Source organism: Carassius gibelio, chromosome A1 (assembly GCF_023724105.1).
Source record: "Carassius gibelio isolate Cgi1373 ecotype wild population from Czech Republic chromosome A1, carGib1.2-hapl.c, whole genome shotgun sequence".
NCBI classification, from domain to species: Eukaryota; Metazoa; Chordata; class Actinopteri; order Cypriniformes; family Cyprinidae; genus Carassius; species Carassius gibelio.
The window spans coordinates 21,182,167-21,207,300 of NC_068371.1; the positions used below are offsets into that span (position 1 = coordinate 21,182,167).

General features: G+C 40.4%; 1 protein-coding gene across 6 annotated transcripts in view; it reads left to right on the forward strand.

The window, feature by feature from the left end:
• Positions 1 to 23,138, forward strand: part of LOC128015489 (ras-associated and pleckstrin homology domains-containing protein 1) — a 54,901-nt gene extending 31,763 nt beyond the window's left edge. For 2 of the 6 annotated variants that reach the window (XM_052599354.1, XM_052599361.1), the window contains exons 4-16: positions 23 to 606; positions 4,489 to 4,575; positions 4,939 to 5,013; positions 8,263 to 8,340; positions 14,775 to 14,934; positions 15,040 to 15,161; positions 15,767 to 15,832; positions 16,197 to 16,340; positions 16,892 to 17,002; positions 18,190 to 18,288; positions 18,488 to 18,608; positions 18,786 to 18,925; positions 19,065 to 23,138. In XM_052599354.1, coding sequence (XP_052455314.1) covers positions 23 to 606; positions 4,489 to 4,575; positions 4,939 to 5,013; positions 8,263 to 8,340; positions 14,775 to 14,934; positions 15,040 to 15,161; positions 15,767 to 15,832; positions 16,197 to 16,340; positions 16,892 to 17,002; positions 18,190 to 18,288; positions 18,488 to 18,608; positions 18,786 to 18,925; positions 19,065 to 21,866 — 4,589 coding nt within the window. In that variant the 3' untranslated portion in view covers positions 21,867 to 23,138. The remainder of the gene's footprint in view (positions 1 to 22; positions 607 to 4,488; positions 4,576 to 4,938; positions 5,014 to 8,262; positions 8,341 to 14,774; positions 14,935 to 15,039; positions 15,162 to 15,766; positions 15,833 to 16,196; positions 16,341 to 16,891; positions 17,003 to 18,189; positions 18,289 to 18,487; positions 18,609 to 18,785; positions 18,926 to 19,064) is intronic. The other 4 variants (XM_052599363.1, XM_052599373.1, XM_052599382.1 and 1 more) reach the window with 4 other exon arrangements.
• The last annotated feature ends 1,996 nt before the right edge of the window (positions 23,139 to 25,134 follow it).

The window sequence follows — 25,134 nt, forward strand, 5'->3', positions numbered from 1 at the left end:
TGTCTTCTGTCTATCTGTGTAGAAGCCATTAACCAAGGTGAGACAGTGGACCTGGACGCCCTCATGGCTGACCTGTGTTCAATAGAACAAGAGCTCAGCACTATTGGCAAACCCATGAGCAAGACCTCAGATGGCAAATCTAGACAAAGACCCACAGGCCGCTCGGCCAGCACCAAAAACACCGGAGGGGGCAGCAGCGGAGGAAGCACCAGCAGCAGCACCAGAGCTTCTCCTGCTTCCACCGTACGCGCTGGCAGCAGCCAATCACGACCCCTGGCCTCCAACATCTCCCTGGATGACATCACCGCTCAGCTAGAAAGGGCCTCCCTGAGCATGGACGAGGCAGCAAGGCAGACTTCTCAATCATCCTCGTCATCCTCCTCCTCATATTCATCTGCAACTCTGTCTCACCCGACTTCTCACACACATCATCGCCGCACAGGATCGGTTGGTACGGTCAGTGACCAGGAAGTGCACTCGATCGGTCATTCATCCAGGTCGAGCATCAATTCTGCCTCGGCATCCAGCATGGACTCACTGGACATCCGAGGGCAGGAGACTGAGGTGCAGTCACAGAATCAGAACCAAAGCCAGACTAGCACAGAGGTAACACACACAAACATGATATGAAATCTTTTTCCACTCTTTTGTTTTTCCTTTTGAATTATTGCATAGCTGGTGCTTAGATTTCTGATGTTTATAAGGCATGAGAGACCATGCTACTCTGAGAGTTTCAGCAGAGTGAGACATAGCAGAGAGAAAACTGAAAGCAGATGTGAGGGGCTCAAATCTAAAACACAAAACCAGAAAATAAATATCCACTAAAGACAAAGTATAAAGAGGAATTTTCAGTCAACACAGGGATAATGGTTTCAGTCACAATCGCTGCATTCTTAAGCACATAGATTAAAGCCGAATCTCACAACATCAGGTTATGTATTCCAAGTGTGAAGTCATTTACAACCCCATTTACATTTTCTTTTCTTACATTTTTTTTTTTTAATTTACTTTCATGATTATTGAAAAAGTTTTACTTATTAGGAAATAGTGTTGAAGAGTCATCGGAATGGGGTTCACTTGCATGATAAGAAGACTACTCCTAGTAGTTTTCTTTTTAAAAAAGGTTTTAATTGGTGCTGGTCACCCTGATTTTTTTCGCTATGTTGACATGACGTGATTTATTTTTCTACTGTATGTTGACATGACATGACCGGTGATGTTTCACTTCACACTCATTAGTATCCATCTCCTTTGACAAAACTCAGAGATGATGATGCTGATCCACGCTGATAGATGAAAATTGCTGCATCTTTCAGCATTGTGGTTTTGGTACAACAGCGATGCTTAAGCTAGATAAAGTACTACTCAGTGCACCTTTAATTCAAAAATACATGAAGTATGCAGTTTATACAAACGGTAACTTGAATGCATCGTTTCTATAGTGAGCATTTTTTGGTTTTGTTTTTAACTTCTGAATTAAATTTTATTTTGATATTTTTGTCACATAATGGCTTATTAATATTTAAAATGTTTTTTTTTTTTAATTCTGAAACAAGTTAAAACTTTAGAGTAAAAAAAAAATCCCCCTAATATGTGATGTCAGATGAATCACTAAAAAAAAACAATTAAAATGCATCACAGCAAATAGTCAACTTTTCATTTTATGCTGACTTCAATACTTCATATCAGTTGGCCATGTTCATTAATTAAGAGTTGCTTAGTATGGATGTTTGTGTGTATAATATGGGTGTAAAAGAGAAGAAAATTCTAAATTTAATAATCGTTTCCCATCTATGCAACTTCAGACAGGAACTTTAAGACATTTATTAAAAATAGAATTATGACTAAGACTAATTATTGTCTTAATCATAATTCTATTTTGAATAAATTTCTTAAAATCAGTCTAATTACTACCAATAAAATAAAAAATAATAGTCCTTGACAGTTTAGCAAGTTTATCCTGTTATTCACTGAACAATTTAGAACAAAGAGCGTCTCTTTACTTGGACAGTCAACATTCCCTCTGACCCCCCCACACACACACGCACACACACCAAACGCGTAGAGTTCTATTCATTGCAGTTTGTTTGTTTTTTTTAAGGGCAAAGTCTGTTTTGTGGCTTTGGGAAATATGATGATCGAGGTCTCCCCGAATACACCATTGAATCATTAAATCAATAAATGGCCACATACTTTTCACACACACACTTATTTACAACCAATTTCTCACAAGCAAAGACACTGAGCTTTTATAGTTTTTCAGTACTGTTGTCAGAACCTTGAAGACCTTGAGATGTTATTTCACCACTCTTGTATCCTTAGGCGTTGCTCATCCGCTCCAGGATGTACAGACCCGAGCACCTCCGTCTTAAAAAATGCATACTGTGGTTTCAGATGTAAAAAAGCACTGTTTCACAGATGGAATAGGATTTCATGATTGTGTGTGGGAGAATGTGTGCAAATATCTTGCTGTCATAATCTTGCATGACATTATTACATGACATGTAGAGACACAGTCACAGACACTGTGCTGTACATGGTCCCTGTAAACAGTAGTGTGACAATAACACCTGTTATGCTATATGGCTATGCTACTCTAACTTATCTAAATGCATGATGTGTTGTGTTTTGGCAACATCTTTGTTGTTTTACTGCATGCTTACACTAAAGAAAACTAGTTCTATAGCAGCAACAGATGACACGGCTTCTATAATGTCATCTATATTGATATAAAACAAGGGTTTTCAGCCACTGCTCTGTGGACCCGGGGCTCCATGAATGTACTGCAGGGACGATACACAGTATTAAACAGACAATTGACATTGTCAAAGCATTATATGATGCTTTAATGAAGGTTATTTGAAAATGATACCAACCTTTTATTTATACTGGAGCAGGGACTCATTTGCTTATAAAGCTTGAAAGCGTGTAATGTTCAGTAAAAGTTAAATTCTATGGGCTAATTGTAAAAACAAACAAAAAGCATGTTTACAGTAAAGATCTGAAAATGGATTTCTGTCTGGCAAGGCAGTGCAGCAAGAGGTAATGTAAAATATAGACAAATGTAGCCAAAGACTTGCATTATTTGTGTCAAATATGATGAAAGGTCAAAGTCCACATAAAGCTAATAACTTTTTGTGCAATGATACCTTAGAAGGGACGTGACGTAACTATCTGCAAATTATTGGCTACATTAAGCAAACTCACAGCCACAGGACTTACACTGTTAATGCCTAACTCTAACTATAGGCCCACAGCTAAAATGACCATTTTGAGAACTTAACAGCTAGTACAAGCCCATTGACTTGTGTTCATCTTCAGAACGGATAGAGATATTTTTAACATTCTTAAAGGAAGACGCCACTATTTTTGGAAATAGGCTCATTTTCCAACTCCCCTAGAGTTACACAGTTGAGATTTACCATTTTTGAATCAATTCAGCCAATCTCAGGGTCTGGCAGTAGCACTTTTAGCTTAGCTTAGCATAAATCAAAAATGACCAAAGAGTTTCTATATTTATTCCTATTTAAAACGCGACTCTTCTGTAGTTACATATTGTACCAAGCCCTTTCCTAACGGAAAATGAAGGTTTGAGATTTTCTAGGTCGATATGGCTAGGAGTTATACTCTCATATCGGCGTAATAATCAAGGGACTTTGCGCACAATGATATCACACAGCGCCTGAAAATAGTCCCCAGCATCTCTGCTATTGCTGCAACTACACAAACTAGCTGGGGACCATTTCACTTGCTGTGTAATATCCCGTGGTCACTCAGCTGTTTAACTCTAGGGGAGTTGGAAAATAAGCTTCTTTCCAAAAATAGTGGAGTGTTCCTTTAATCATTTTGGTCATCATTTAGTGAGGTTTGTTTTCATGCATCAAGCAAGTACGGTTAAGCTGCTGTTTACCACATTTGATGTGCTCTGTGTATGTGCACTGATCAATGTTTGTATGTGCTTATGAGGCTCAATTAAATCCATTCATCATATAAAGCAATCGTGGCTCTTCAGAAGACCTGGATTAAACCACTCCATATATGTATGGATTACTTTACAATGTCTTTTTTCTTTATCTTCTTTTTGAAGATTCAAAAATGTTGGGTTGCATGGACATTCAATGGATGAACCAAAATGATTAGAGAATATTAATAATTTAAGTCACATGGGTTAGGAAAGACAAGATTTCAGATGAAAAAAACAAAAACATGCCCTGTAGAGTTCCACTGTACATGCAATAGTGTAAATTCAGGGACAAGTCAAAATTACTTTCTGTACTTATTGATAATATCTGTGACATACTGTCTTTTAGATGGAAGTGATATTCTATTAAACCAGAACATGTTTTTACAACATGAGTGGCAGCATACTGTATATTGACCCTTGCTTGTGCATGCCTTGTTTTGCGTTGTCTGCTGCATGATTAATGTGTTTATGTTTGCACCTTTTCTGTGATGTGATGTCACTGCCCTTCCCCACCCCTTTCCCAGCATGTCTCACTGCGAAGGGCCAATGGTAAAGCTACCAGACGGCATCTTGACTTCACCTCACAGGAGGGGGAGGTGGATCAAAGTACTGTAAGTGTGTTTGTGCACGACAGGGGATATGTGTACACAGTATAGCATAACTGTACTAATTCCAGGTTTTATAACGTCATCAATTTGGTTATGAAAGGAAAATTTTGGAATGTCAGGAGAGGTTTATTCTCAGCTCTTTTTTTCAAAAATTTCATATACAAAACAGTTCTTCTTTTATATATTTGTTTTCCATCCACACTTTTATATGCCATTTTTTTCTGATTTTGAATAATCAATGCTCAGGGAATGCTTCCACGCTTTCTGTGCTTTACCACAATCAAGTATGTATTTTGTGCCATTTTTGAAATCACTGTAATCATTGCACTGATTAATCTCTGTTTGTCTTTTCCCTGCACCCTAAAGCACTCGTATCTGGACAGGGAGACCTCTCTGATTCTGAAAAACATTGCAGGAAAACCCTCTCACCTGCTGACCAAGGTGACGCCTCCTTTCGCTTGCTTCTTTTCTTTTCTCTGCATGTTGTTTTATTTATTTATTTTGGTTCTCCACAGAAAGCCTTTTAACCTCAGTCTTCTTGCCAGACTTTTTGCTCCACCCACACTGCCTTACTTTTTAAGTGCTATATCTCCTATTTTCTCTTTGCTGCCATCTTCATATGTGTGCAGCCATTTAAAGAAGAAACTCAGCTCATAAAATGTCTATAATGTTTTGTCCTCTTTAATGCTTTCAACTTAAAGCACCTCTCATGGGTAATGTCTTTTATTTTGTAACTTACAGGAATTCTTAAAAAAAATATATTCAGTCAGATTTTCTAGTTCATAATGGACAGTTATTAGAATATATATGTGTAGATGAAGTATGTAGTATGTTTATGATTTTATGTGGTTTTCATGACTAATGTATTATCCTTTTGGACCTCACTTAAGAAATGGGTTTCTAAAATGCAACGGCGATTTTTAGTAGATAGAACAGGTTTATAAAGAGGTTCTGGGTTTTGTGAGCTGCATTTTGTGTTTATGTTGGATGCTTTGGGGCGTTATCAAAGTTATCGCTGGTTCCCTGAAGAAATGGCTGTTCATCCCTTAAATCATTTCATTTTAGGGCTATTTTAGTAGTAACACTACTGACTCTCTTTGGCCTGAAATTATTAAATATGTTTTGTCACAGACAGTTTGACTTTCTGTGTGATTAACAGTATTATTTTAAAGGGATAGTTTAGCCAAAAATAAAATGTTTATTTTTTACTCAACTTTTTTTGGTCCAAATCCGTAGGACTTTTTTTTCTGCAGAGCACAAAGAATATAATAGTTTCTAAATGTTGTATATGATTTTCATTGTATAGTAAAAATAAATAAATATAAAAATTCTCATAAAATTTTCTCACAGACGAAGAAAATCATGCAGATTTGAAATGAGGTGACAGGAAGTAAACAATGACGGAATTTTAATTTTTGTGTGAACTATCCCTTCAATAATGCTGTTAGCCATGCAGCAGACAGCCTTCCATTTTGGCTTACTTGAAACAAAAGCCTCCATATTGTATAACTTCTTGCTTTTCATTTATTCCAGAGAACAGCTATTATTATGCATGTAATTCCAATGTTGTCATACAAGCAAAGCAGGTGCAGAGCATTGTGGGTAAGAATGCTTTTGTCACATGGAGCTAAATAATAAGCATCCAAATCTGATGCCACATTGATTTTTCAAGGTTGTGTGAGCTTTTGTTAAACTTTGAAGCTGCTACAGCCAAATTAATATGGTTTATTACTTTCTCAAGTTCATTGTGTTGCATTGCTACATTATCTCCAGTTGATGTGATAGTATAGGAAGTTTTTGAATGAAAGTTTTACATGTAAATGAAGTTTTTACAGAAATGTACAGCTGTTTTGAATTTAATTCAGAAGTTTTTGCTGCATCCCTCATTTGCTTTAATGAGAGCATCCAATTGAATTTGCACTTGAAGTTGTATATTAAATTATATATATATATATATATATATATATATATATATATATATATATATATATATATATATATATAGTGCAGAAAATTTTATATTTCTTAATTTTACACCATATTATTACTTTGTTTACATTTTTCAGAATCCTAAAGATTTCCCTTTATGACTGTTTATTCCTGTGTTTTCAAAGTGTCATTAAATAATGAGTTTGTCTTTTTTAGCTGTTTAGGAATATTATGATTTTTTCTTAAAATGAAGCAGAGTCAGCTTAATATATTTGTCATGACATTAGACAAAGTCATTATCATTATTACACAAACCGAGACAGAGATGTTCATGAAATCCCACTCTGATTTCCTCATGATTTCATCAGAGCAGTGTTTGCTGCTCTGCTCAAACAGACCGAGAGAGAACCAGAGAAAGGAAAAAAAGACTTACAAGGGAAAGTAATGCTTTTTATCGAACTCTCTGCCTCGGCTGTTTGCAGAGCTCTCCATTCGCTCTCTGTCTCTGCATCATAAATATGCATCTGCCATAATAATTCAAGTGAGAGAAACTGTCCTTTCATATCACCTATACTGCACTTTTTTCCTTCTTCTTCATTATATGCGTTTGTTTGAATATACCTAGCATATTGAGATCTTTATTTGACTGCCTCTGACTATGTATTTCTTAATCAGCCCATAACCTGCCCATCCTGTTATAAAAAAAATGACAGTAATATTTATAGTTGATTTAAGGGGTTAACACAGTGTCAATTAAAACCCTTGTCCTTATAAAAAAACCCTTTTTAAAATGTGAAAAACAATAAATACAAGACCTGGATATTATTCATCCCCATGGTATCCCCAAAAAGGGAGGGTGTTTTTCCACAACCACAGAAAAGGGATCAGAGAACAGTATCATCTACGTTTGGCCTCAGCTTTATTGGCTAGTGGAAATAAGCTCAAAGAAACAAACCTCACTGATTGGCTGCAGAGAAATATATGCACTTTCTGATTGGAGAAGAGCTACGAGAGGGTCTTTTATAGCTGATGGTGGCTTGGTCTACTGGTGAGGGGGAATAAACCATGTGATTGGGCACGCTACCAGAGACATGCAGCTGTTTCACAGAGAGAGAGCGAGACAGTGAAGAGAAGGGGAGGTCTCAATCCCTCCCAATGTTGAGGAGTAGAGTTGTGTGTAAGGTGCTCTGGGTGTAAAGATATGTGAGGGGAAGCGTTTTCATCTGTGTGTCGCGTCCAATGCACATTTCGCCTTTACGTTCCTTCAGATTAAGCAGCAATAAACGTATTTTTGGGATTCTTTGAATGATTTCCATCAGAGGCCAGTCCTGCAGCAGCTCTGAAACTTCGGCCGGAAGTACCTGTCAGGCCTCGAAATAGTTGACATTTGCGACGAGAACGTCCATTTAATGGATTTAAGAAATATTTCAGCTGATACAAATCTGTCTATCTCTTTAAATTTGAATTGCGTAAATGGACAGCCATTTCTCTAAGGAACCATTAACATGAAAGGTGGTCAGGAGTGATCATGTAACTTCCTTTTGTGTCCTGGTTGCTGGTTGATCAGATTTGCTAGGGTTTAGGGTTTGTTTTAAAAGGTCTGAATGGATGTGTTGACTGGATGTTGGAGAGGGCAGGTAAGTGTAAACAGAAATTCACATGTCTGATTTCATACCTCAGTAATGGATGAAACTAGCAGACTGTTGGCGTAATACTATGTGAGGGTGTTTCTTTGTTAACTTGTCACTTTGTCATTCACAGGAGGAGCAGGCGGCCAAAGCGAAGGCTGAGAAAATCCGTGTGGCACTAGAGAAAATTAAAGAAGCCCAGGTGAAAAAGGTGAGTCAAAGCCCCTGTGAATCTCAGTGGTCAGTGAACCTCCTCTTTCACTGCATGATGCAGTTCAGACGATCTAGTGGGAGAATTCAGAGGATGAAGGCAGAGTAGAAAATAGGTCACTCATGTGTCTGTGAGTCTCTGTCTGCTTAGACCGCAAAATGCACAAACAAGATTTCGGTGACGCTTTCGCTTCAAATTACTTGTTGAAAAATGTTCATTGTGGTTTTTTATTGTCATTCAAGCTGGTCTGAGGTTTGCTTTTATTCTTGAGAGATGATCTATCCTATTACGCTATTCATCTAAAAGGCACTGTCAAAATAGATGCCACCAGGCACATGCTAATACTGTCAGGGTTTTGGTAGGGGAGGAACTCAAGTGCAGACAGGGAATCACAAAACAAAGAGTTTATTAATACAAAAAGGGGAAAACAAAACCCACGAGGGGGAAAACAGGACTAGGGCAAATACAGCAATACTAAATAAGACTGACTCGACAAGATAAACAAAGACTCAAAACAGGAGAACACTGACTACAACTAACACTCACGGTTATACAGGGACTTCAGAGGAACAATCACAAGTGTAGAACACATAAGTAGTACACATCTGAGAAACACAATGAACCGACGCAGGACAGAGCACACTAGGAGATCTAAATAGGGGGAACAATTAAGACACGACAGGTGGCACAGATGGGACAATCAAGACACGACTAGGTTAACAAGGGGGGCGGGGCAAGGGAACGAGACAACACAAGCACATGGCCCAAAGGCAAGGCCATGTGCTTGTACACAAAACACGGGTCTGTCATGATCCTGCCTCAAGACTAGGAAAAATCAAGGACACGAGGGCAGAATCATGACAGAACCCCTCCCTTAAGGAGCGGCTTCCAGACGCTCCTCAAGGGAACATCAAACACGAGACATGATTGACATGACGGACTGGGACACCGACACAAACCAACAAGACATGACAAATAATAACAAAGGCAGACATGAATACACGACGGCAGGGTTAGGGTGACAAATCAAAAAAAACAAACAGGGAAGGGGAGGAGGCGGGACCACAAAGTTCATGGGGGACAGACCAGGGTGAGTGGGTGGGGCAGGAGTTTTAGGAGGACAGGACGAAGGCTGACGACGGGGGGTACGGGCAGGTCTGGGTGGTGAGGGGCGGGGAGGGGTCTCGGGAGAACTGACAGGGGGCATGATAGGAGCAGACAAGGGACGCGGGGCAAGACTTACGGGACGCGGGGAGGCAACAGCTGGACACGGGGGAACAACAGCTGGACACGGGACATCTACGGGACACGGGGCAACATCTACTGGACACGGGGCAACATCTACTGGACACGGGGCAACATCTACTGGACACGGGGGGACAACATCTACTGGACACGGGGGGACAACATCTACTGGACACGGGGGGACAACAGGACACGGGACATCTACGGGACACGGGGCCACATCAACAGGATACATGACTACATCAGCAGGACACGGGGCAACACTCACGGGACACGGGGAGGCGACATCTACGGGACACGGGGAGGCGACATCAGGACACTCGGGATTTCTGGGGACAGGGTCTGAGGACAAGACAGGACTGACGGGGACTTCTAGGATACGGACAAGACTAGACAAATAATCTGAAAAGGCTTTAGCCGCTAAGACAATTGGCATCTCCTTACGAGATGAGACACACTGAACTAAAGTCTTTGCTGCAGAGTCGGCCGCGGCACTCTCCTGCGCTCTCACGACTGCCGACTTGCATACTGCCCTCTTCTTTGCCGGCTCGGGCACGCCAGCGCTCACCGCTGCTGGCTCGGACACGCTCACCGCTGCTGGCTCGGGCACGCCAGCGCTCACCGCTGCTGGCACAGGCACGCCAGCTCTCACCGCTGCTGGCACGGGCACGCTCACCGCTGCTGGGTCGGGCACGCCAGCGCTCTCCGCTGCTGGCACGGGCACGCCCACCGCTGCTGGCACGGGCACGCCCACCGCTGCTGGCACGGGCACGCCAGCGCTCTCCGCTGCTGGCACGGGCCCGCCAGCGCTCTCCGCTGCTGGCACGGGCACGCCAGCGCTCTCCGCTGCTGGCACGGGAGGAGACAGGGTCACAGGACCGGCAGGCCCCCTCTTCCTCCTCTTCCTCCTTGGGCGCGGTGCAGAGGCCACAGCTGGGTCAGAGGCAGGTTGGGGGAGTTTGGTCTCGGGCAGGGCAGTCTCGGACGCCGAAGACTCAGAAGTTGACTCCCATGAAAACCGTCTCCCTCGTTTCATGGGGAGACTGCTGGCTGTGGAGGGCACCTCAGGACTCTGGGAGGGGCTTGCCTGATCCCCCAGGGTTGCCACGGCCAGGACACGACCCTCAGGGATCGTTGGCAGCTGGGTAGGTGGAGACCTCTGGGGCTCCTCCTCTCGCCCGCTCGCTCCGGAACGACCTCCCCTGGTCCCCCGGAACACCACAAGGCGAGAGCCCTCAAAACAATCTCGCTGGCTGGCTGATGCCATCCAGCATTGCCTCCTGTCTGCTGAGTTCCTTTGTGGTCGGTTCATTCTGTCAGGGTTTTGGTAGGGGAGGAACTCAAGTGCAGACAGGGAATCACAAAACAAAGAGTTTATTAATACAAAAAGGGGAAAACAAAACCCACGAGGGGGAAAACAGGACTAGGGCAAATACAGCAATACTAAATAAGACTGACTCGACAAGATAAACAAAGACTCAAAACAGGAGAACACTGACTACAACTAACACTCACGGTTATACAGGGACTTCAGAGGAACAATCACAAGTGTAGAACACATAAGTAGTACACATCTGAGAAACACAATGAACCGACGCAGGACAGAGCACACTAGGAGATCTAAATAGGGGGAACAATTAAGACACGACAGGTGGCACAGATGGGACAATCAAGACACGACTAGGTTAACAAGGGGGGCGGGGCAAGGGAACGAGACAACACAAGCACATGGCCCAAAGGCAAGGCCATGTGCTTGTACACAAAACACGGGTCTGTCATGATCCTGCCTCAAGACTAGGAAAAATCAAGGACACGAGGGCAGAATCATGACAAATACTAAGTGAATGAATTAGACACAGTACAGTGATTGGGCCTCTGTGGCTGAGACAGATGACTGTTTCCATTCATTATGTGTATAAAGAAAACTGACAGCATTGAGCAGCAATGGTGCAGTGAGACTGATACGGTATGATACTGCGTCAAACACGCTTTCTATAATACAAGAACAAAAACAGCAGAATATAATAATATACAGTGGTCCAAAGGTCTGAGACCCCATTGAATATCAACAGCTGGAAATGATTAGAGATTTTAGCATTTAGGTTTAATATATATGTATATATATATATATATATAAAATAAAAATAAAACGTAACAAAGGTCACATTCAAAAAGCTAATTTCTTACACTGACCATGTTAACTCAATAAAATGTCAGAATTTCATATATAGAATAGAAACATTTTCACAAGCGTTCTCAGATCTTTGGACCACAGTGTAAACGCTTGTGGAGGGAAAAACTGATTTTGCTGACCTGAGCCAAAAAAAAAAAAAAATAAAAATTCACGTTCAATTTAGTCAAAATTCAAGTCATGTAAAGCCACAGTGATTCGGTTTAGTCGATAAGAGGGAATGAGTGATTGTTCTGTCAAAATAAGTCTTTCCTACATTCATCAGAGTCAGTTTGTGATGTTTCTGAGTTTGTACTCTGTGTTGTTTCCTTCAGTTGGAATGTTATTGCACAGCTTGATAGAATGTTTGAGCTGAAGTCAAAGAATGAGGCAGGCCAGATATGTCATTTGTGTGTTTGTTGGAGCACCATGTGTGAGAGCTACGAGAGCATAAACCTGTAGAGTGTTTTCTGCTGAGGTCAGGCTTGGAAAATTGCCACATGCTCCCTAATATTCTGATGGCTTTCAGGACCCCTGGCAGGGCTGTCTGTTAACACTTTTCTCTCCCTTTTCTGTGTTCCTTACTGTCAAGAAGAAATAAAATGGAATGTGAAATAGAGAGGGATGAAAGCCAGTTGTACTTCCTGTTCCCAGTTAGTCTTTATTAAAGCCACGTTTCTGAAGATCCACATCATATTCCAATTCAGGCCTATACATTTTTGAGCAAAGTAAAACATTCAGATTTGAACATATTTGTAACATCTTGTACTCATTATAATTTTTTTCCATCTATACAATATCCCAACAAATGCACAAGCTTTAGATGCATGCCACATTTTTCTTGAATTTGTTAAAAACATTTATTTAATAAATGGTATTTAAAACATTTGATCTTCCTGATATATTTAATTGGATATAAGTGTGACCCAAGGTCTTAACAAGGGTGCCTGTCAGGAGACGTTTGTAAGATCATGTTACAAAATCACATTTGTCAAAACTGATTAAAAGACAGCATCAGCATGATGTTAATTTGCACTTCATATTATGGGACTTACAGTGTGTACTAGGGCTGGGATAAACGATTATTTTTTAAACGATTAATCTAGCAATTATTTTTTCGATGCATCGATTAATCTAAAGATGAATTTTTTCAGACCGATTCGATTTAGATTATCTCCCCATTAATTGACTACTAACAATTTATACATGTTGATTTACATTTCTGAATGAAAAAAATCATGAATTCCCTAATTCCTTAATTCCATATTTTATGAGTCACTGCTTAGATTTCAGCATATTAATTTCATTAATTTCTGAAAAATCTAAATCTGAAAAATGAAAGAGTAGTGCCATTAAGTTAATTCTGATCTGAATTCTGAATTCTGGTCACAAAATTCTCTGTGACTGCTCTTATAAAGCAACATTTATTTTGTATATAGCACACTCCAAAATAAATGTTTAATGGTAAACATGTTGAAGATCAGAACATAAGCGATTAATAAATTGATCAGTGTGTCTTCAAAAAACTCTTCTAATATCCATGCTCATGGTCGATCTGATGGAAATGTTACGCCCCTTACTATACTGTGATTCTGTGTCCTGGTGCGCATCCAGTGGGGACATAATTACTGATTATAATGACTTTTCTGTCTTTTTATGCGTTGCATCGTGCCACATAAATGTAAAACCATTTGTGATCAGAGAAACAATAAAGAGCATGCACTACTTTACACTGCTCATAACTTGCGTTTGAATCATCAGAGGCAAATCCTTTAAACATGAAAACATACTTACAGGCTTTAAATCATAACAGGCGGCATTGTAGGCTACTATCCCAGGTTCAGGAAAAATTCCTCCGTTAAATGCATTGCACACACACACACACAAATATTTTGTTTGAACTGTTCTGTAACAGTGTTGTAAATACAACTTAACCACTGATTTCTAGTTGTGTCCTCTTTTGGAAGGCCAAACATAGTTTGTTTTCAGAAGGAAACACACAGCGTCTCCAAAACATGGCGATAATACTACAGCAAGAATCAAAGTTACGCCTTCTTTCTTTGCGTGAACATTTGGGCGGTGTTATGCAAATCTTCCCACACAGTGATGTAGACATGTGAGGGCATGTTAGAATGAGCCGTTTTAGGGGGGAGTGGACTTAACTTTATAAAGAATATATCTTTGGATTTGGGATTTTAGTCTTTGCAACTTTAGGGATCTTATCCATTCACAAACAGCTTGTAACACTCCAAAGAGAAAGGAAAACTTGAAATCGCATCATGTGACCCCTTTAATGATAACAAAATTGTTCCCTATGACCTTATGATTTCCTGATGACAGCATTCCTGTGCCTTTCATGTCAGTATATTGACAGCTAATGTTTCAGCTGGTTTTCTGGCTGTGTCACAATAAAGATACTAAAGGGTGCTTTTGGTGTCTGTATAGCGGTAAAAAAAATATTGGAAATGTAGAATTTATCATAAGCCTATGCAGTGAGAACAGATTAAATAGTCTTTTCATCATTACGCCATTTTTCTATTGATAAATACTTCTTGTTGGAACGAAACGGAACAGAACATAATTTAATAAAAAGCATAACCTGCCAAATTAGCAAGTGAGTTGATGGCATCGACTTCCACGGTTATTTTTAATGCATTTTTCAGGTTGATGCATGTTGATTTCAGTACCTGATTATTTTGATTAATTCATTCATTTGGGCATTTGGTCAACCAGCTTGTCCAAACTGTCCAACATCAGGTGCATCCTAGGATGAATCTTGAACCGTATTGATGGATTTTCCATATTTCCAGTTGTTCATTACTTTTCTTTCTTTCTTTTCCCCTCCAGTTGATCTATTGCAAATTCAAGAAGATTTATTAAACAGTCATTTATTTATTTTAGTAAAAAATGTACACAATGTTCTGTATATGATCTACACAATGTGACTTTCCATGAAAATGTATGTGCGCTGGAATAAACTAAACTTTTTTTTTTCTTTCCTATTAATCTTCTTCATCAGCTGGTGATACGTGTACACATGTCAGATGAGAGCTCAAAGACCATGATGGTGGATGAGAGGCAGACGGTCAGGCAGGTGCTGGACAGTCTGCTGGATAAATCTCACTGTGGTTACAGTCCAGACTGGGCTCTGGTTGAAACCATCCCTGAGCTACAGATGGGTGAGGATACCTGCACATGCTTAGATGACCTGTGAACCTGAGGGACAACAGGAAGATGATTTTTTGTATCTTATTCTCGCTCACTCTTTCAATTTCTTTCTTCAGAGAGAATTTTTGAAGACCATGAGAACCTGGTGGAGAACTTGCTCAACTGGACCAGAGACAGCCAAAACAAACTCATGTTCATTGAACGGATTGAAAAGTATGCACTTTTCAAAAATCCACAGGTGAAGCTCTTTTTTGTGACATATATACAGAAAAAAAATCTGATTAAACAGAGATGCAAAATCTCGTATAAAACACTTATAAAAAGTAATACAAATTGCTGAATTAGAAGTAGCCAAATTAGAAACATTTTTACACACCTAAACCATTCAAAAGTTTGCAGTCAGTACAATTATTATTTATTTATTTTATTATATTATTATTATTATTATTTAAATACTTTTATTCCAGGAAATTACAGATTTTTATATAAACAGACAGTAAAGATGTTAATAATTTTACAAAATTAAATATTTAAATGAACGTTGTTCTTTTGAACTTTCTATTCGTCAAAAAAAAAAAAAAAAAAAATCCTGAAAAATAATATGTATTGTGGTTTCCACAAAAATAAGAAGTGCATTTCTGAAGGATCATGTGACACTGCAGACTAAAGTTATGGCTGCTGAAAGTTCATATAAAAATATATAAAAAGATTGTACCATGCCTAAACTTTTATATGTGTGCACTCTGATCCAAATTTAGGCTTAAAGTAATAGCAAAGAGTTATAATTCTTTCAATGATTTATGTTGTCACCCTGATTTACTTGTTGCATATTATGTTTCTAAGAACTATTTACTTGGGAGGAAGGAGTCCTCTGAGATGGCAGACAGAAACAAGGAGGCATTGCTTGAGGTGAAGCACACATTATAATACTAATTATAGTTTGATATCATTATAGTACAATGATACATTTTCAATTAAAGCACAGTGGGTCTCAAGTAAAACTCAGAAAACTCAAAACCAGCTGAAGCACAAATATTTTTTATAAAGGCCTAGACTTACTAGCCTAACCTCTCAATGCCTGCTGTGCATAAATTGATTTTTACCTTGTTTAACATGCAAATACATACACATAGTTAGTTGGTGTGAGCCAAAGCCTTTATCACTATAATGTTAATTTGGAAGTGTTGATTGTGATGTCCGACAGAGTTTAAAGATACAATTTCAGAATGCTTGATAGTGTGATGGAAGTATTTTGTATCTGTATGTCTTGAAGGAATGTTTTTGTGGAAGCTCAGTGTCTGTTCCTGAAATCGAGGGAGTGTTGTGGTTGAAGGAGGATGGCAAAAAGTCTTGGAAGAAGCGCTACTTTCTTCTGAGGGCATCTGGCATCTATTTTGTGCCAAAGGGCAAAGCCAAGGTCAGTGTTATTGTGTGTGTGTTTTTCTTTTATCATATGATTTGGTGTCATGTTCCCATTAGATGGACACAGATCGTAATGAACTCAAGTGGAATTTCCTGTTTATGCATTCTCTTTGGAAGTTCTACACAAACCATATGCTCTCTGTCATCCACTTACAATAAATCACGGACATTGATACTGGGACACTTTAATTCCCAGACAGACCTTTGGCATTATCTTCTTATAGAATTTTCATGCTCTTATAAAATTTGAAATCAGTCAAACAAGTGAATAATTGTTTCATGTTATTATTAAATTCTCTGACATTTAAGGTCATAGGCTTGTCTGTATGTAATATGCTTTGGGACAGACTCACTGATATCCTCTTGTGGTTGATCCTGGGTATTTGCTTCTGCTTGGTACCTTGAGTATATAGTATTTTTGTTTGCCTTTATATTTTCATCACTTATTTTGATCACTGTAAGCTATAAAGAATAAACCATCCAAATTTGACAACAGACAGTAATAAACATGAAACCATATTAATATGTTTATTTTGATCACTGTAGGCTTCAAGGGATTTGGTGTGCTTCCTGCAGTTGGACCATGTTAATGTTTATTATGGTCAGGAATACCGGAGCAAGTTCAAGGCCCCCACTGACTACTGCCTGGTCCTCAAGGTGTGTGATGTTATGTTTTTTTTTTTTTTGACTTCACCAGTTTAAGTGATTTGCACTTGACGGTTACCTTTTATAAAACTAGTTTTCATAGCTTTGGGGACTTTTTTTGTTAAAAACGATTAATACTTTTATTTTTTTTTTAAAAAGGGGTTAAAGGGGACATCGGATGAAATTTTCACTTTTTTAGCCTTTTTTACTGTTTCATCCAGCGAGCTGTTTTAATTTGCAGCCGGTTTCTATTGTAGATAGCTAGCTATTTGAATGAGACCACCTCTGAGCCATAGACAGCAGACGTCCCCAACCATCGGGTTGCAATCCACTACCAGTCGTGGAAGAATTGCTACCGGGTCGGGAGAACATTCTGGGAAAAATGTGTATAGATATGACACTCTGTTATTTATTGCGTGTTAATAATTGTTCTTATTATTCAGTATTTTCATTGTATGCGATTTACATGGAGTAGCAATTTGACGATTTCATGTTGAATAAGTAAATTAAAGATCTTTTCTGCTCTGATCTGTTACATATTAGGGGCTAAACGGATTGCAGTTGATCCTTGATATATACGGACGAGACCCTATACTGTTCAGCACGCACCTGATTCGCAGATTAATTTGCCAATTTAAATGTTCAATCAATTTTAAACAACAAGAATAAGAAACAAAAGAGAGCTCAATTCGATACTCACTGCACTGTTCTATTTGCATATACTGTATGTACACACAAAATTAGCTAATGTTAAAAATGCTTCACGTCATTGTGCTTTAAAAAAAAATTCTTGCTTATCTAAAAAAAAAAAAAAATCAGTTCTGTGACTCTGTGGCTAACTGTATGGACTCAGATGTGATTGTGTGACAGAGGGCTTTGCATTATGCACATTGACTGAACCAGGGGTTTTCAAACCTGTCCTAGAGGACCCCCCAGCACTGTACATTTTGTATGTCTCCCTCATCTTTACACACCTGATTGAACTCATTGGCTCATTAGTTGAAACTGCAAGACCTGAATTGGGTGTGTCTGATAAAGGAGACATACAAAATGTGCCATGCTGGGGGTGCTTCAGGACAGGTTTTAAAACCCCTAGTCTAAAACATATTTACTGCCCTCTAGTATTAGCAGTCTAAAGAAAATCTCTTGAACCATTGACTTCTTGAGTGTCTTGTTAGTATTGTTGATTGTGTCCACAGCACCCTCAGATCCAGAAGAAGTCACAGTATATCAAATACTTATGCTGTGATGATGTCAGAACTCTACACCAATGGGTCAATGGCATTCGTATTGCTAAGGTAATCCCACAGCTTGTCTATTATGTTGTCTGTCCAGTTAATGACCTGTGGCCTCAATAAATTGTCCTCTGAAGCTATCTGAAACTATCGAAATTGAATTTATAACCAGAGCTCATGTTGGAAATTGTTCAATCTTCAACCATATATGCGTATATGTTGGGCTTATATAACTTCATCATTGATGGTGTTTTATTTACAGTATGGGAAGCAATTGTATGTGAACTATCAGGAAGCCATGAAGCGCACTGAGGCTGCCTATGACTGGTCTTCTCTCTCCAGCACCAGCATCAAGTCAGAAACAAGCTCAGTCAGTATACCTGGTGAGTAACTTGAACCTGATCACTGACCTTTGTAAAATCTTTTATGCAATCTTTTTTAATTTTTTCAAATATCATTGAAAGTTATGGAGCATTTTCCTTTCATTTTGACTTTGACTTGTTACTGTAAATTCTATTTGCTACTGTCTGATGTTTATGCATATTTGTTTGGGCTTAAAGAGTCACAGTCACACTCCAGCCAGGCAGACAGTGGTATGTCAGATGGTACTTCATCCTCCCATGCCCGCTCCCAGAGTGTAGTCAGTTCAATCTTCTCTGAGGCATGGAAGAGAGGGACTCAAATAGAGGAGAGCACAAGGGTGAGCTTTACTTCAGCTTTACTTTACTTCAGTTAATCTCTTGATGAAACACCACAGAGTAAGATGAACCACACTAAAGGCGGATAGAATATTACACTAAGAAATAACATTATTTTTTTCTTGTTTTATATTGGTTCAGACAAGGCCAGAATCAATCCGTTCTACCCATTCAAGCCATAGCAGCCATTCTTCTCATCGTGTGCCTCAACAGCAGCTTTCACACCCACAGCAACAGTCACATCCATATTCAGTTCCACTGTCACATGGAAGTGTCAATCAGGCACAGACACAGGCACAAGTACCACCCCAGGCAACTCCAGCCCCACAACCACCTACTCCACCACCCCCTCCACCCCCTCCTCCAATTTCCAATATCCCCCACCATGCCACACCTACAGTGTTCGCCAAATACAGCACAATCACTCGGCTTCAGAATGCCACTGAGGCCACAATTCACCACAAGCCTCAGACTGTAGTACAGCAGCAAGTGCCACCTGTCCCACTGGCCTCCAAACCACAATCAAACAATGTTCCACCAGGGGCTAATATCCCACCCCCTCCTCCTCCACCTCCACCTGCCCCAATGCCTCCACCTGGATCAGCTATGGCTGTTTTGAAACTTGGTCCTCCAGCCCCAGCAACAGTTCTTCAGTCCTACCCTCCTCCTTCCCCCTCATCTCCACCACCTCCTTCTCCCATAATGCCCATGCAGACACAGCCTCTACCACTTTCACCTCCCATTATGCCAATGCAAACACAGCCTTTACCACCTCCTCCTCCCATAATGCCTGTGCAGTCACAGCCTTTACCACCTCCTCCTCCCATAATGTCCTTGCAGTCACAGCCTTTACCACCTCCTCCTTCCATAATGTCCTTGCAGTCACAGCCTTTACCACCTCCTCCTCCCATAATGCCTGTGCAGTCACAGCCTTTACCACCTCCTCCTCCCATAATGCCTGTGCATTCACAGCCTTTACCACCTCCTCCTCCCATAATGCCTGTGCAGTCACAGCCTTTACCACCTCCTCCTCCCATAATGCCTGTGCATTCACAGCCTTTACCACCTCCTCCGTCCATAATGCCTGTGCAGTCACAGCCTTTACCATCTCCTCAACCCTTAGTGCCAATCCAGTCACAACCCCTGCCACCTCCTCAACCCATAGTGCCAATCCAGTCACAGCCATTCCCACCTCCTCCACCCCCTCTGCAGGCTAATGGCCTTTCCCCTCCTCCGCCTCCCTTTACAGTACAGGCAACTTTCATATCCAATGGACACAATCAGGTCCTTGCCCACAAATTTCCCAGTGTACCCCAGGATGTAATACCACCAGCCAATCAGATCCATTATCCTCCACCTCCACCACCGCCACCGTCAGCACCTACACTCCCTCCTCAACAGCATGCAGCTCCAAATCCACCACCACCGCCTCCTCCTCCACCACCTCCATCAGCTACTATGCAGCTGCCGATTCATCCTGCAGTTATGCCCAAAACTTTCACTGGTGGATTTCCACCCCTGACAGCACCAAAACCTTCGTATGGCATTCTTCCAGCATCCCCAGTGGCTCCATCACCTCAAACTCCAGTACCACCACCTCCCCCACCACCACCTCCTCCTCTACCTAATGCACCACTGAAGAACCAACCCCCACCTACACTACCCAAGCAACACAGCATCTCCAAGACACGCCAAACCTCTTCAGTGCCATCTCTGGTTAAGCAGCTTGCTAGCCAGTTTCCTGTTGCATCTCCTGCAACGACCAATCAAACTGAGTCTCAAAGTCACAAAGCTCCCCAGTCCCCACCTGCAGTGAAGGCTAAACCAAAATGGCAGGCTGTAGGTCAAGGCCAGCAGCAACAGAGGTCACCTGAATTTCCACTGCCGCCTCCAGAGAGTACCCTTGTCTTTCCTTCACCTGCAACTCCGACACCACCACCTCCTCCTCCTCTTCCTATGTCAGGCTCCCCTATCAGGAAATCCCCCTCTGGCTCATCTGCAGGGGTCAAGAAACCTCCACTGCCTCCTCCAGAAAGTACCCTTGCTTTTCCTTCACCCCCAACTCCGCCACCACCACCTCCTCCTCCTCCTCCTCTTCCTATGTCAGGCTCCACTATCAGGAAATCCCCCTCTGGCTCATCTGCAGGGGTCAAGAAACCTCCACCGACTCCTCAACGCAACATCAGTGCAAAGTACAATGCCTCTGTGGACAACCAGGAGTCCTGCAGGAACTTGGTGAGCAAGTTTAACCCCAGTTCTGCTTCATCTACAACAACCTCTAATAGCTCAACCTCCAAGGATCTTTCCACAAGTCCCCGTGCACCCCCCAAACCAGGGAAGCTCAATCTGGCAAATCTTCCTTTGGTTTTGCAGAATAAATTGAATCAGAACCACCAATCAACTGCAGACTTCCCATCCCCTCCACCCCCAGAAAATGACATCTTCCCCCCTCCCCCACAGGAGTCTGACCTTCCTCCACCACCACCCCTTCCAGGTGATCCAAATGGTTTGTCTCCAAAGGTGGCTGTGGTCAATCCTCAGCCCCAGTCTACTTGGGGCAAGAGTTCCATGAAGAAGACACAACCTCAAGCATCAGTTCACTGTAACAATACTTTTAGGCAGTCTCCATCCCTCTCACCACCTTCCATACAAGGGGGCCCTGTTCCTCCTTCTTCCAAAGGCACCACACAGCCAAACTTCTTTGAGGACCTTAATAAGACACTGAAACGGAAGTCCTTACGAGTCTCTGGAGACAAAGTGGACCCTCTGACCACAATGGATGACATGGCTTTGCCACCACCTCCACCTGAACTTCTGCATGATCAATTGAGACACAGTGGTAGTGGCTTCATGTCCGGGAATATCTCAGGCTATGCAACGCTACGGCGAGGGCCACCTCCTGCCCCTCCCAAGCGGGACCACAGCACCAAACTAACAAACTAGAAAACTGCAACTTTTCCTGGACTCTCTTGCTTGCTATTTTCATGTCTGTGTCATGTAGTTGTAGAGGAGAAAGCCATACCTTTGTTGATATCCTCTGCTTCCTCTGTACAAAACAGCTCAAGAAGTTTCAGCTTTACTGTGACTTTGTGACAGTGCATCAGTTCCAGTTCCATACAACTGTGGAGTGATTCCACTTCAACACCTTGGTACTGCATGGAAGAAAAAAATACATTAGTCTATAAATCTTATAGTTTTTTTGGGAAGTCAAACATTTTGAACTTTGGGGTTGGGTGGGATTTTCAATTTTAATTTTATATTGTTTATATATTATCGTTTATTTAATAATCTGAATATATTTTGTTATTTCAGACTGAAGTTTTTTAAATGGTTGGATGGTTATTGCGGTTTGAGGAGTTTTAGATGGGTAAGTTGATTTAGACAGTGTTCGGTTGGTATATTAGTTTGGCACAACTTTAGCCATTTATGTGGCAGATCCAGTGCTCAATGGAGGGATCTAGAATGTATCCTGATCACTATTGTTCTTTGAGTCGCTTTAAATGCGTTTTAGTTGTTATTGTCAAAACTATAACATGAAGGACTTGTTGTTCAGGGAGTTGACTCATTGTCTAGTTCTAGAGACTGGAATGTTTGCTTTTTTATTAGAACTGTTTAAATTGTAGATATTCTCATTTTCTGCAGTATCTTTGTTTAGGTAAGACAAATGACTGCCTTGCTGTTCCATGTTGGTCCTTGCTTCCTCTGGTGAACATCCATGCTGACTTACAAATTGTTCACCTATGGAGAGATAGGCTTCTAAGCCATGTGACTGAGTGACACAACCATGTGACTGAGTGACACAAACCTTATTCACATAGATTTATCGTATAACCTGTATTACAACCTGTATTATTGGCTCATGATTACAGCCATGCCTTAAGATTCTATAACATGCGTGTACAATAACCGATAAAAAATATTATCATCTTTCAAAAAGAGGCCATTAGGAAGTAAAATTTCCCTGTAGGTTTTACTTGTTAAAGGGTTCTGACATATTTTTCAACTTCATAATCTTACAGTGAGCACCTATAATGGCTCTGTAAGAGCTACTTTGCATTAGTAAAAACAAGAATGCATATTATCTCTTATCCACATTTGATTTTGAAGAATTTGTTTATTGAATGTATTTACATTATCATGAAACATTTCAGGCTGTTGAGAAGTGACTAACAGAAGTTATTATTTAAATTATTAAAGTTTCCGGTCATGATCCATCGAAGGTCTATGAACATCATGCTTTGCATATCTCTCTGCAAAATGTGTAATTTAAAATGAAATCATACATGTTAATGTCATCCATGTTTCTGTTCTTATTGGGTTTCTTGTGAAGGTTAATGCCAGCAGGTTTCTAGTTGTATTCAAATTGTCAAAATTGACAATTGCATTGTCAAAATGGTCTCCAAGATTCAAGCATTGAACGGCCCCATAGTATAAATCAGATTATAATCCTAACTCATAAAGGGTGGATCACCAGATCGGCTTTCACCGTGGACAAGCAGATTCCAGCCCATTTTTTTTTATCAATGTAGAATTTCTATACTTCTCAGTGTTGACCTGATCAACACTCTTTTGTGTTAAACACAATCTACTACATACAGTATAAACAAACTTAATTTTAATGAAACATAAGTGAGAAAATATAAAAATAATCATAGTCTATGGCAAAAAATACTATTATAAACTAGGTTAGTGGATAATTCAGCAGTAAAAGATACTCTAGATTCTAGAAAAATCTTGTTTATTGAGCCTTTTCTTTGAGCAGTTTTAAACTGTTACTGTGCGCTCTTGAAGAGAGTTTCATTGTTTTGACTGTAGTAACAGAATGCAACACATAGTTTGATTGCTAAATGGGGGATGACAGACAGCCACAGCGGAAAGAAGAGTTTATGTGAACTTGAATTTAATGACTTCAATATTAATCTGTACCTTACATGGAACTACAGTATGGAACAGTTTCAGAACACTTTAAATATGTCCACGAAAATGTTTTGGTGCTTTATAATGTCTTTGTGCCTTTCGTTGGGCATAAAAATAACACAGAATAGTATACACACAATATCGGATTTGGATCGGTCTCGCCTGACCGATAACCGATCCGCAGTAAATGACAGTGTCTGAGCCGATACCAATCCCGAGTATCGGATCGATGCATCCCTACCTGTAAGTAATTTTTTTTTATATTGTCTGCAATATGTTAAGCTATCCAATGCAATGTGATTGGCTGAATACCTCAAGCGTGTAACGGAAATGTTACACCACTTACCATACTGTGATGCCGTGCCCTGGCGCAACAAGACAAAAGCAATAAAACCCATTACAAATGAGGCATTTGTTGCATCCAGTGGAGACATACAGTAATTACGGATTATAATTACTTATATTGTCTCTTTACACATTGCGTCTTGTGCCACGTAAACATAAAACCATTTGTCTGTATTTGTGATCGAAGAAACAATAAACAACAAGCGCTACTCTACACTGCTCAAAACTCATTTAAATCGTCATTGGCAAATTCTTTAAATATGAAAACATAGTTACTGGTTGTGAGTCAGAAAAGCCAGCATTGTAGGTACAGGAAACTCCTCTATTAACTGTTTTCACACACACTGATTTTTAGTTGTGTCCTCCATTGGAAGACCAAAACAAAGTAGTTTCGCTTTCACAATGAAACACACAGTGTCTCCACAACATGGCAGCAGCAACAATACTACAGCGAGAATCAAAGTTACTTATCCTTTCTTTGCGTGAACATTTGGGCGGTGTGCAAATCTTTCCATACAGTGACGTAGACGTGGGGGCATGTTTAAACAAGGTGTTTTAGGAAGGAGTGGACGAGTCTTAACTTTTATAAAGAATATATCTTTAGGTTTGAGATTTTAGTCTTTGCAACTTTAGGGAGCTTATGAACAGCTTGTTTCACTCCAAAGACAAAGGGAAACTTGAAATAGCCTTTAATCAAATTACGTTTACTGATGCAAACCAGCACTTCATTCTAGCCAATCTTGCTTGTTTTCCACACTTACATTTTGGCCTGTATCTACTCATGCAAATGTTTGTATGCGCATGGGGAAATACAGTATCTCTTAGCTTTATGTTGACACTTACCTCCTCACTGGACTCTGTGAGCATTCAGTTCCTGGGAAGTCGTGGCCTAATGGTTAGAGTCAGACTCCCAATTGAAGGGTTGTGAGTTCGAGTCTCGGGCCGACAG